At 50.3% G+C, this 12,500-nt stretch overlaps 4 protein-coding genes across 4 annotated transcripts in view; all 4 read left to right on the top strand.

Annotated features, from left to right (window-relative positions):
- Positions 1-3,109, top strand: part of EMWEY_00013890 (hypothetical protein) — a gene marked incomplete at both ends in the record, with an annotated part of 4,896 nt that extends 1,787 nt beyond the window's left edge. Inside the window, 4 exons of the mRNA XM_013477217.1 lie at positions 1-1,247; positions 1,672-1,831; positions 2,168-2,269; positions 3,106-3,109. The exon at positions 1-1,247 is cut by the window's left edge and continues 1,787 nt beyond it. Of these exons, the coding sequence (XP_013332671.1) occupies positions 1-1,247; positions 1,672-1,831; positions 2,168-2,269; positions 3,106-3,109 (1,513 nt within the window). The remainder of the gene's footprint in view (positions 1,248-1,671; positions 1,832-2,167; positions 2,270-3,105) is intronic.
- A 1,140-nt stretch (positions 3,110-4,249) lies between these two features.
- On the top strand, positions 4,250-9,271 carry EMWEY_00013880 (hypothetical protein, conserved; the record flags this gene model as incomplete). The annotated part of the gene is made up of 6 exons (XM_013477216.1): positions 4,250-4,494; positions 4,989-8,100; positions 8,246-8,483; positions 8,723-8,808; positions 9,033-9,073; positions 9,256-9,271. The coding sequence occupies 6 exons, from the start codon at positions 4,250-4,252 to the stop codon at positions 9,269-9,271; spliced, it is 3,738 nt and encodes a 1,245-aa protein (XP_013332670.1).
- A 1,382-nt stretch (positions 9,272-10,653) lies between these two features.
- Positions 10,654-11,212, top strand: EMWEY_00013870 (hypothetical protein; the record flags this gene model as incomplete). The annotated part of the gene is made up of 3 exons (XM_013477215.1): positions 10,654-10,707; positions 10,877-10,953; positions 11,131-11,212. 3 exons carry the CDS (start codon positions 10,654-10,656, stop codon positions 11,210-11,212), a joined length of 213 nt encoding a protein of 70 aa, XP_013332669.1.
- Positions 11,213-12,312: 1,100 nt separating this feature from the next.
- On the top strand, positions 12,313-12,412 carry EMWEY_00013860 (hypothetical protein; the record flags this gene model as incomplete). The annotated part of the gene is made up of 1 exon (XM_013477214.1): positions 12,313-12,412. A coding segment is annotated over one exon (100 nt), but the record flags the coding sequence as incomplete, so codon positions are not given.
- Between the last annotated feature and the right edge of the window lie 88 nt (positions 12,413-12,500).

The following is a 12,500-nucleotide window of genomic DNA, read 5'->3' as shown; positions in this document are numbered from 1 at the left end:
GCAGCACCAACAGCAGCAGCAGCAGCAGCAGCAGCAGCAGCAGCAGCTGAAGCAGTCTATAGGGAGACCCCCAAGGAGGTCCTCTAGGCCCAATCTTATAGAGAGGACTCTCTTACAGAATCAGCATCAGTTGCTGCCTAGCCAAGTGCAGCAGCTGCATCAGCAGCTGCTGCAACAGCAGCAGCAGCAGCAGCAGCAGCAATTCCTACACCAACGACACCAAAGGCCTTTCCTTCACCATACGTTAAGGGCACAACAACGACAGCTGCAGCAGCAGCAGCAGCAGCAGCAGCAGCGTGCTGCAGCCGCCAGTCGATCACCATCCCCGCTGCACTATAGGCAGCAGCAGCAGCAGCAGAGTGCACGCGCGCAGGAACTGCAAGAAAGACTGCGGCAGGTGATAAGGGAGGAAGAGTTGAGTAGAATGGAGTTGGCACTGCTGCAGCGGCAGCAGCAGCAGCAGCAGCAAGAGCAGCGGCTGCTGCAGCGGCAGCAGCGACCGTCTCTCTTAGGGTCTCCCTTGCTGCAGCAGCAGGAAGCTCAGGAGCAGCAGCAGCAACTGTTGCTGCCAGCATATCCAACAGAAGGAGACATGTCAGGTTATGGGGGGGATTTGCTGCAACAGCAGCAGCAGCTGCTGCAGCAGCAAGTTGAAGAACCCTCCTCCCTTACGCAGCAGCTGTATATACAAGCAGCAGCAGAAGAGCAGCAGCAGGCTATCAGCAGGCAGCTGCAGCAGCAGCAGCAGCTGCAGCAGCAGCAACAAACCACTTGGAGTCTTAGACCTACAGAGGGTACTGTATCCTTTGGTGCCCCTAAGGGGCAGCAGCAACTGTCGTTGCAGCGCAGCAGCAGACATGATGGTCCTGCTGCTGCTGCTGCTCTTGATACAATAGCTGACCAGGTGTACGCAATATCCCAGCAGCTGACGGAGCAGCAGCAGCTAGCGCAGCAGCAGCAGCAACTGCAGCAGCAGCAATGTACTGCTGCCTTACAAATACAGCAGCAGCAACTTGCTCGTCAGGAGCAGCTGATGTCCCAGCAGCGAGAGCAGCTGCAGCAGCAGCAAGAGCAGCAGCAGCAGCAGCTACGGGAGATGCTTGAGGCAGCAGCAAGACTACAGCAGCAGCAGCTAGAGGTACAGCAAGCAGGTCTGCTGCAGCAGCAGCAAGCAGCAAAAGAGCAGCGCAACTATATAGCACAGCAAACTGCTGCTGCTCTATCAGCAGCAGATTCTGTTTTATCAGGTGCTCGTGCTGCTGTTGCTTCTCTACATTTATCTAAATCTGCTGCTGCTGCTGCTGCTGCAGCTGCTGCTGCTGCTGGGGGAGAAGGCTCACGCGCTGCAAGAGATGCAGCAGCAATTGTCCGCATGCAAGAATCTGCTGCTGCTGTTGCTGCAGCAGCAAGCAGCATGGAGAAAAGGAAAGGGCAAGACCCAACAGCAGGAGAAATAGCATGGACACTCAATGATGGTCAGCATCCTGCTGCTTCTGCTGCTGCTGCTGTTGCTTTTGCTGCTGATGTTGCTGCTGCTGCTGCTACTGTGTGTGTTTGCTGCTCCTACTGTGTTTGCCGCTATTGCTGCTGCACATGCGACTGCTGCTGTTGTATCTGGTGCTGCTACTGCTGCTGCTGCTGCTGCTGATGCTGCTGCTGTGTTTGCTGCAGAGGAGCTATGTGACTGCCGCAAACCGATCCCCGACCCCCAGGCACATTTGCTGCTGCTGCAGCGGCGTCTTGTCCCCCGCAGCACAGCAGCAGCAATAAAGGGCAGCAGCAGGACTGATTTATTCAGCAAAATAATTAAGGGAACCATGGGAGCTTTATGGTATCTGCTGCACATATTGCTGCTGCTGCTACTGCTGCTGCTGCTGTTGCTGCTGCTGCACTTGGAGCAGCAGCACCTGTTGTTTGCTGGTGCAGCAGATGCTTCTCTTGCTGCTGCTGCAAATGCTGCTGCTGCTGCTGCTACGCCTTCTGCTGCTGTAATATCTGCTATGTCCCTTGCTGGTTTTGCTGCTGTGTTGGCATTTTGTGACTGCTGATGCTGCTGCTGCTGCTGCTGTAACTACTGCTACTACTACTGCTACTGCTACTGCTGCTGCTGCTACTACTACTCCTACTACTGCTGCTGGTGCTGCTGCTGCGCATGCATTGTGTGCAGGGTATTGGCATTCCTAGTATCTATTGGTTTCTTAGCGTTTGTATTAGTGTGCGGAGGATCAGACTTTGCTTCTGCTGCTTCTGGCTGGCAGCATTGGCGTTGGTGCTGCTTCTGCTGCTGCTGCTTCTGTTTGCTGCTGCTGCCATGGGGTATTGGAGAAATATTCGCGCTGCTGCTGCATGCAAAAAGAAAGAAAACACCAACCATCATTAGCAAACTACAACCTTGGGAAGATACACGTAAATTATATTTGTGCACACCTTGCTGCTGCTGTTGCTGCTGCTGTTGATGCTGTTGCTGCTGCTGTTGATGCTGTTGCTGCTGCTGTTGATGCTGTTGCTGCTGCTGATAGTGTTGCTGCTGCTGTTGCTGCTGCTGCTGACCGTCGCTAATAGCTTCCTCCCTCCCCTTCCTTTGCACCATTTTGCTTCTGCCAATGCATGCATGCATACATGCATGCATGCATCAATGCATGCATCTGCATGCAGATGCAGATGCATGCATGCATGTTGTATTATTTGCTTATTTTCTTGTGTGGTTGTTTGCATGCGCATGCAGTTCATCCTGGTCTTAGTTTATTATTAGGTAGTTTATCTTCTTTTATCTTATTTAATTATTTATTTAAATTTAATAAAATAAAAGAAATAAAAGAAGAAACAACAGAAAAAATCGCAATTACATGGCTAGGGTTTTCCTTCCAACTCGCTATTATACTTGCAGCAGAGGCACGCACAAACCCTAAACCCTAAACCCTAAACCCTAAACCCTAACCGTAAAGTCTAAAGTCTAAATAGTAAATGGTAAACCCTAAACCCTCGGGAGTTGCATATAGGGCCATCTGTCCTTTTTCCTTGTGTATATGTAGCTGTGTTGTATAGGGTGATTAGGGTTTAGGGTTTAGGGTTTACTGTTTAGGGTTTTTTGTGTGTTGCATGCAGGTGATGTTACGTCATTTGCTGCTAGGGTTGCTGCGGCAACGTCTTGCTGCTGCTCGTGGCGTAGAGGCAGCAGCAGCATGCCTGTGCCTTTGTTCTTTTAGGAGATTAAATATATTATCTGGAGAAATAAATTTATTAATAAAAAAAGAAAAAAAAATAAATAAAAAAAATAAATCTATAGATATAAAAGAAGAAAAAAAAGCAGCACACAAATTACAACCAGAGGCACCTCTCTTCCCTCCTCCTCCTTTTGCTGCTTTTTCTCTTGATTTTCCTGCTGATTTGCTGCAGCAGGAGGACGAGGAGAAGGAGGAGGAACAGCAAAAGAAACAGTCTTCTGCTGCTGCAGCAGATGGAGCAACAGCAGCAGATAACCTTGGTGTTTCTGCTCCACCTGCAAGAAGCGCCAGCATCCCGCTGCAGCAGCACGTAGAACCACAGCAGCAGCAGCAGCAGCAAATACTCATACCTCTAGCATTAGCAGATAATGTTGCTGCTGCACCAGCTATTGCTGCTGCGGTTAGTCCTGCTGCTTTGAGTCCTGCTGCTGTGAGTCCTGCTGCTGTGAGTCCTGTTGCTGCTGCAGCACTGCAACAACCATCCCCTAGGCTCCTCGTGCACCCAGCAGCAGTTACAGTTAATACGCAGCAGCAGCAACCGCAACAGCAGCAGCAGCAACAAGTGCTGCTGCTGCAAGTCCCTGTCCCCGAGTCTGTTACTAAAGGCAGCAATGCTGCTCCTCAGAGTCTGCTGCACACTAAGCTGCTGCAGCACTGGAAGCAGCAGCAGCAAAGTCTTAATGAGAAGCAGAACCGTAGGAGGACTTCCTTTGTTGTCCCGCTGCTGCCTCCTATAGAGCAAACATACCAGCAGCAACAGCAACAGCAACATCAACAGCAACAGCCACAGCCACAACACCTAGCAGCAAATGTATCACAAGCCCCACCTCCTCCTACCTGGCAGCTAACGGGGCTGCACGGATCGCAGCTTGTCTCAGGGTGCTCTTCTACCTCTTTAGACAGGACCAGCAGAAGCAGCAGCAGCGGCTGCAGCTGCTGCAGCTGCAGCTGTTGCAGTTGCTGCAGCAGTTGCAGCTGCACCAGCTGCAGCGAGAGCATCGAGAGCTGCTGCCGCAGCAGCAGTAATGGCAGCTTCGTCAGCAGCTGCTGCAGCGAGAGCAGCAGGAGCAGCAGAGATAGCACGTCAAGCCGGAAGAACTGCTGGAGGAAGCGTTGCAGGTGCAACAGCAGTAGCAGCAACTGCAGCAGCAGCAATAGTAGCAGTCGCAGCAGCAGCAACAGCAGCAGCCGGTGCAACCCATCAAGGACACGAGGAGGCTGCCCTCACAAGAATCGGTGGAGAGGATTTTCGCTGCCAGCAGCAGCAAAGGTGCGAAGCAGCAGCAGCGAGGCATCCCTCCTTACGGCCAACAGAAGCAACAAAAGCAGCAGCAGCAGCAGAAGCGGCAGCAGCACGAGCAGCAGCAGCAGCAGCAGGAGGCGGGCTGATATGGCAGCAGCTCTTTCTTTAACTGTCCCCTTTGCCCCTCCTCCTGACTCTTCTACTGCCTCTTCTAGTAGCATTCCGTACCCATGTCAAGGTCACAGAAGACGCAGCAGCAGCAGAAGCAGCAGTAGCTGTTGCTGCAGCAGTAGCAGTAGCTGTGCCACGTACAGACGCAGCAGCTGCAGCAGCTGCAGCAGCTCCCCGGCATTCATGCCCCTCAGTAAACCACCGCATGCGTCTTCCCCCACGCAGCAGCAGCAACAAGAGAACCAAATCGAGCAGCAGCAGCAACAGCAGCAGCAGGGGCAGCGCCTGCTGCGGCCTGAGCAAAGGCATGCTTCTTTCTATTCTTCTGTAGGGTCTCCCCGGTTATATAGAGGCCCCCCTTCGTTGCGTGGGCCCCCTCCAAGAGCAGCGCAAGTTGAGGGTTTCCGTAGCAGCAGCACCACCACCACCAGGAGCGGCAGGCCTCATAATCGTGCAGCAGCAGCAGCAGAGTATCCAACTGTACATGATAGGCCGCATGATGATTCAACAGCCCCAAGTATGGTAGTGTTTACATCAAGTGGCAACAACAGCAGCAGCAGCAGTAGCAGCAGCAGTAGCAGCAGCAATAATTGGGGATTTGCTTCTGTCCCACCCCATAAGGCACTTCAAATGCTACATTTCCTACTAGCAGCAAAAGCACAAATTGTTGTTAAAGGAGAGACACAGCAACTGCACTCTGCTGCTGATGTGCTGCTGCATGGTGCTCAACTTTTTCAAGAACTCCTTGATTTCCATACTATGCTACAGGGATCGGGATCCGGATCGGGATCGGGATCGGGGGATCCTACAACAACAGGTCCACGGCAGGATAGATGGGATCGAGATCCTCAACAACAGCAGCAGCTACAACAACAGCAACAGCAGCAACAGCAGGAACATGTTGTGCTGCTGCCGTCAGCATCGGGACATAATGTACTAGCTAGAGATACTTCTTCAGTGACCGCGGTATCACCAGCACTAACTGCAGCAGCACCAACAGCAGCAACAGCAGGAAGGCCAACTAGCGAGAGAGGGGGGTCCCCTAGAACAGCAGCAGCAGCAGCAGCAGCATGGGGATTATCTCCTAAAGGAGACCCACAGCTAACATTAGAAGGCAGACGCAGCAGCTCGCTGCACCAGTTTGCTGCAGCAGATGCAGCAACAGAGGAGACAATGCAGCAATTTGCTGCTGGTGGGGTTGGAGGAGGATGGCGTACTGATGTGCAGCACTTCCGCAGCAACAGGAGCAGCAACAACATAAACAGCAACAATAACAATAATAATATTAATGGCAGCAGCAACAGCAGCAGCAGCAGCAGGGTCTATCCTCCTCATACAGAACAGCTGTCCTGGGAATCGCAGCAAAGAGACACAGCAGCAGCAGCAGAGGATCGATCCCCAGCAGAGCTGCTGCTACCTCCACCAACCCCACAGTTCTCTGCTGCTTCTGCTGCACCTAGAGCATCAGAAGCAGATCTACCCACTACAGTTGCTGCTGCAACAGCAACAGCAGCAGCAGCAGACAGCGACAGAACAGACACACAACAGTGGCGTCTAGAGCCCAGCAGCTCCCTTGTAGACATTCCGTATATCCAGCAGCAGCAACAACAGCAGCAGCAGCAGCAGATGCGGCAGCAGTTGCAAGAGCAGCAAATGCAAATTCAACTCGTGCAGCAAAGCCGACAGCAACAGCTCCAACAGCAGCAGATGCTGAGGCAGCAAGAACTGCAGCAGCATTTACAGCAGCACATACAGCAGCAGCAGCAGCAGCATCAGTTTGCTGTTACTGACAATCAAGCAGGCTCACAGGTGCTGCAGTGCTTAGAGGCATCTGTCTCGTCTTTTCTGCCTGAAGCGCAGCTGCTGCAGGAGCTGCAGCGGCAGCAGCAGCAACTGCGGCTGCAAAGTGCTCAGCTGCAGGAACAGCAGCAACAGGAGCAGCAGCAACAACAGCAACAGCTGCAGCAACTACAGAGGAGGGGTGGAAGCTCCTTGCTGCTGCACAGCAGCACACAGAGTGGCAGCTCTAACTACTTTGCCCTCCCTACTGCTGCTGCGCTGCTGCAGACAGCAGCAGCAGACATCGAGGCAGGAACAGAAGCAAGAGAGTATACAAACAATAACCAGAGCAACAGCCCCCCATCTGCTGCTGCTTCTGCTGCTGCTGCTGCTGGGGGTGCAGTAGACTACGGATCGCATGCACTAGCTGCACCAGGACAGGGACAAGGGGCATCTCTGTGGCGCCGCAGCAACAGCAGCAAAGACACGCCAAACCACAGCAGCAGCAGCACCAGCAGCTCGCGTCTCTTTACCTTTAACCCTGAGCAACTTGAGCATGCTGGTCTCCCTGCTGTACCCTCGGGGGGGACCCCTAAACATTCAGGGGCCCAGGGGCCCCCTAACTCCCTTCAATCGTTTCGGGACACCCAAGGATCTTCACGGGGGCCCCACACCTCGTTAGGGGGCCCCCAAATGGGATCTTTGGGGGGGGGTCCCATGGGATCTCTAGGGGAGCCCCCAGGATCTTTTGGGGGCCCCTCAGGCTCTCTTGGGGGCCCCCAACAAGGCTCCTTAGCTGCCCTCCCAGGATCGTTTGGGGGCCCCTCCCAATCTTCGTCAGGTGGCCCCATTGGGTCTTTTGGGGCCCCCCAACAAGGCTCTATGGGGGGCTCCCTAGAGTCGCTTGGGGGACCCCAAGGGTCCTTGGGGATTTCCCAGGTTTTCTCCTCAGGGGCCCCCTTGGGGACAACAGGAGGCCCGCAGAGAAGCTCCCATGGGGTTACCTCCCAGGGGGGTAGTACCCTCCATGGGGGCCCCTCTGGGGTCCCCCAGGGTACCCCTCCTAGGGGTTGGTCTGGTGGTGTCCCTGAGGACGTTGTTAGTGGGGCATCCGAACAGCAGACAACAGAAGGGGTACTGCAGCAGAGCAACTCTTTTATAGGTGTGGGGAGGCAGCAAGAAGAAGAAGAGTTTGGATCTAGAGCAGCAGAGCTGGCGTCCTCAGGGCAGCAGCACCCGCAGCAGCAGCAGCAGCAGCACCAACAGCACCAGCCCCAGCACCAGCAGCAGGTGTTGCATGGAGGGGCCTCAGATGTGCAGCAGAGCTCGAGCAGCAGTCTCTTTGCTGCAACAAGACCTCATTTTGCTGCTGTCTCCTCTAGGCCAAGACAAAGGAGACGCAGACACCGCAGTGGTTGCAGCAGCAGCAAGCACATCAGCAGCAACAACTACGGCAGCAGCAACAACTACTACAGCAGCAGCAGCAGCAACTGGGATCAGCCTGCAGAACGAGACTGCGCATGCGGAGCTGGTACCGATTCAATAGAAGATTTCCGTCTACCCCCACCTGCAACAAGCGCAGCAACACCAGCACCAGCAACAGCAGCAGACTGCAGCACAGATGAGCAGCAATATAATAGCAGAAGGGACAGAAGAAGATTTGTTTCAGAAGCCCTCCAATGTGTACGGCAGCAGACACTCTGCTGCTGCTGCTGTTGCTGCCGCTGCATCTGTTGCTGCTACAGCTTTTGTTGCCATTGCTGCTTCTGTTGCTGCTGCCGCATCCTTGTATTTGCCGCTGCTGCCGTTGCTGCTGCTGTGTCTGCAGAGTGCGGGGCCCCCCAGGCGCTTAACAGTTGCTTCTCCCCCTTGGCAGTGCGATGGCTACAGCAGCATCAATAGAGACTGCAGCACGCTCTCAGGAGACGTGCTGCTGCAGCAGCAACTGCAGCAGCAGCAGCAGCAGCAGGTGCTGCTGCAGCGAGGAGTCTTGACTATTGATCATTTTCTCTACTTTCTTCGGCATGATGATGCCGTCCTCTTCTTTCAATCTTTCGACAGAGCCAGTCAGACAGCAACCTGCTGCTGCTGCTGCTGCTGCATGTGCCTATATGTATAATATGTGCTGCTGCTACTGCTGCGCTGCTCGTGGTCTAATTGCTGCTGCAGCCAGCTCGGGTGTTGCCTAGTTACACTAGATAGCTAGCTAGGTAGGCAGCTAGCTAGCTAGCTATCTAGCTAGCTAGATAAGTAGGGTTTGTATGTCTATGTGTTGCTGCTGCTGCTGCTGCTGTTGCTGCTGCAGATCCTGAGTGTATAACTCGAGGGGAATTTGTTTGCGGATTGATGGATGTCTACAGAAAACAACTCAAACTAAGACATGCAGCCAGGGTAAATTTAGGGTTTAGGGTTTATGGTTTAGTGTTTGAAAGGATTTAGCGTTTATGGTTTGTTAGAGTCTACAGTTGGCTAGGGTTTATGTTTTGCTACGGTTTAGGATTTGATATGGTTTAGGGTTTGTTATGGTTTTGGGAATAGGGTTTAGGGTTTAGAGTTTGTGAGGGTTTAGGGTGTGCTAGGGTTTAGGGTTTAGGGTTTACATATATGTGTGACAGTTGCATGTGCCGATAACAAGCAAAGCAAATCGTTTATTAAGGTTAGGGTTTAGGGTTTAGGGTTTAGCGTTTAGGGTTTGTTAGTGTGTATAGTTACATGAGGCAACAATAAGCAAAGCAAGTCGTTTATGGTCTAGCGTTTAGGGGTATGGTTAGGGTTTAGGGTGTAGGGTTTAGGGTTTGCAAGGGTTTAGGGTTTAGGGTTTATGTATATGTGTTATAGTTACATGAGGCGATAATAAGCAAAGCAAATCGTCTATTATTGGCGATTTGTTTGCCAATAACTTTTTCTTTATCTTTTATTTTATCTAAAATACCTTTTCTTCAATGGGCAGCAGCAGCAATTGCTGCATTATTGCTTCTTTCTCTTGCTGTTACAGGTAAATCTTCCTGCTGCTGTTGCTGCTGCTGTTGCTGCTTTTGCTGTTGGTGTGAATACATTGCTGCTGCTGCTGCTGCTTTTTTTTCCCTGCGCTGCTGCTACTGCTACTTCTGCTGCTGCTCCCGTTCTTGTTCCTGCTGAATATGTTGCATATTTTAGTACCTAATGCATTGCTGCTGCTGCTGGTGTTGGTGCTGTTGCTGTTATTATGTATTCATTTGTATTAAGGAGGAAGATTAAAGGAATTAATTAGCGAAGTATATTTTATTGGTTTTGTTCATCCCTTTGATGTTGGGGATATAATTTCCTTAAAAGATCCATTACCTATTACTTATGATAGTTCTGCTGCTGCTGCTGCTGCAGCAGCAGCTGCTGCTGCTGCTGCTAGTGGTGGTGGTAGTAGTGGGGGAAAGGGTGCTGTATATGGTGGTAGTTCTCTATCACCTGCTGCAGCAGCTGCTGCTGCTGCAGCTAGTGCTGCACCCTTCTCAGGAATGTCTGCAGCAGGCATATCTGCTGCTGCAGCAGCAGCAGCAGCAGCAGCAGAAAGAGCAGCAGGAGCAGCAGCAACTTTTGTCCTCCATAAGGCAAGATGTGTTGGACAAAGTCTTCATTGTTGTGTTTTTGAATTATCTGATGATGGCACAGAGGTAACTTAGTATGGCATTATATTATTTTATTTAATTAGTTACAATTTAATTATATTAATAAATAAATAAATAAATAAATAAATACATAAATAAATAAATAAAATAAGTTACTTATTAATATAATTAAACTGTAACTAATTAAATAAAATAATATAATGCCATACTGTTGATACTATTGCTGCTGCTGTTGTTGTTGCTGTTGCTGCTGTTGCTGGTGCTGTTGCTGCAGATGGAGGTCCCAATAAGATTATTAAGACATAAGGCAATATCTAATGACAGCAGAAGACCACCGCATGCAAGGGTTTATGTTGAATTCTTTATAAGAAAAGAGCATGCAAACCCTCAAACCCTTAAGGTAAACCCTAACCCCTAAGCCCTTGTAAACCGTAATAAACCCTTTATAAATCCTTTCCTAAACCCTAAACCCTTCTGATAAGTCCTTCTAAATCCTCTTGCTGCTCCTGTGGATTCTCCTGCTGCTGCTGCTTGCTGTGCTGCTGCGACTGCTCTTGCTGCTGCTGCTGCTCAGGAGTTGCAGGAGCTACTAGAAGATTATTGCTGGCGAAGGCCAGGGGAGTGGCTAAGGCAAATGCCGCCATCCGTCTCTCTAAGAGAGGAGACAGTAGATGGAGACACTCTTAAGGTACCTATAAACCCTAAACCCTAAACCCTAATCCCTAGAGTTAAAAAGATTCTTACATGCATGAATAGTTGGCACGATATCGAGTTGAACATTACTTGCTAGCTAGCTAGCTAACTAGTCTAGCCAGCTAGCTATTATCTAGTTTATTTATTTGTAGGGTTTGTTGCAGGTTATTGTTCAAGCAACACACCGCAAAAGCAACGATCATCCCGGCTGTATCCGCGCATCCACCAACTCCCTCCGCCTGTAAACCCTAAACCCTAAACCCTAAATCCTAGAGGAAAGACGTTAGGTTACAAGGTGTTATAAAACCTTATTAATCCCTCACTCCTCTCCTTAGTTTGCTTTATACGCCTGCTGTAGGGTTTACTAGGGTTTAGGGTTATTAGGGTTTAGGGTTTAGGGATTAGGGTTTATTTGCAGGGCATTAGCAAGACATTCAAAAGAACTCTTAGAGCAACTCTCTTCTCCTCCATCACGCCTCAGGAGGCAAAGCACTTTCTGAGGCATGCATGCATGCATGAATGCATGCATGCATGCTGCAGCTGCAGTTGCTGCTGCATGCATGCATGAACACATGTATGTAGCGCACCAAGTTGGTGGGGTTAAGCCGCTGCTGCATGCATGCACGCAGCTGATGCTGCTGCTGCTGCAGCTGCTGCACGCATGCAGTTGATGCTGCTGATGCCGCAGCTGCTGCATGCATGCAGTTGATGCTGCTGATGCTGATGCTGCAGCAGCAGCATGCATGCAGCATTTCTAGTCTAGGAGACTATCCGCCCTAATGCATGCAGCAACAGTTTGGGGTTTTGCTGCTGCATGCAGCAGTACCAACCCAACAACAACAAACTGCGTGCAAAACAATAAAAAGCCCCAAAGACAAAATTTCTTTTCCTTTCTTTATGAATATGCACAACCGAATATATCTACATATTATATACATTCTATCTATTAATCTTTTATATATTATATACTATTTATATATTATATAATATATACATATATATGTACACAAACAGAACAAAGCATAGAACAGACAGTTGAGAGAGCAAGACTTACTAGCTTGCACTGCTTACAAACTTATGCCTGTATCTCTTAATGGCAGGTTGACTGACTCGACCATCATCAGCCCCAGTTGTAGGAGTTGTTGCTACGGAGAGCTGCAGCAAATGCAACAAGAACACGCTTTGCTTTGCAGCGGACATGCTACTCTTTTTTTTTGTTTTTTTTCCGAACATTTCTCTTCTAAGTCAGCAGTGGGGATCATTATTGTCTTCTCTCTACTTGTTGAGCACGTTTTGCCATGGTGGTCAAGACGTTGTGCTTTGGTTCATGTGTATGCAGTTGTCATTAGTTCGTCCCTTCCTTCTTTAATTTAATTTTGTGAATAAATATACTTTGCATGAATAATATCAATGAAGCATACTTCGTTATCCATGGCTGCAACCACGTAAGTGGTACGCTGTGCTCGTCCGGTGGTCTGATGGCACATTTGTACAAGGTGGTGACGCCGTTCCAGCATTACGCATAATCCATTGTTGCTAATGCTGTTGCTTATTTAATTTATTTGTTGTCGTGCAAGTTTACAGACCCAATTAAGGCAAAATGAAGGCATCAGAAATAGGAGAAGAGGAGGATCCATCGCTTTTTGTCTGTGAAGGCGGAGGTAAGGACAATGTAAAGGTTGTGCTGCATAGGAGCACGCGTAGGACTTAGGCGTGGGAATGCCAGGGGTGGTAGGTTTCGATGCAGGTGATGGCATCATTCGAGGCGTGAGGGGTCAAGGTGCTCTA

Source organism: Eimeria maxima, genomic scaffold (assembly GCF_000499605.1).
Source record: "Eimeria maxima Weybridge genomic scaffold, Emw_scaff104, whole genome shotgun sequence".
In the NCBI taxonomy this organism is placed as follows: domain Eukaryota; phylum Apicomplexa; class Conoidasida; order Eucoccidiorida; family Eimeriidae; genus Eimeria; species Eimeria maxima.
This window is presented reverse-complemented; position numbering and strand designations above follow the sequence as displayed.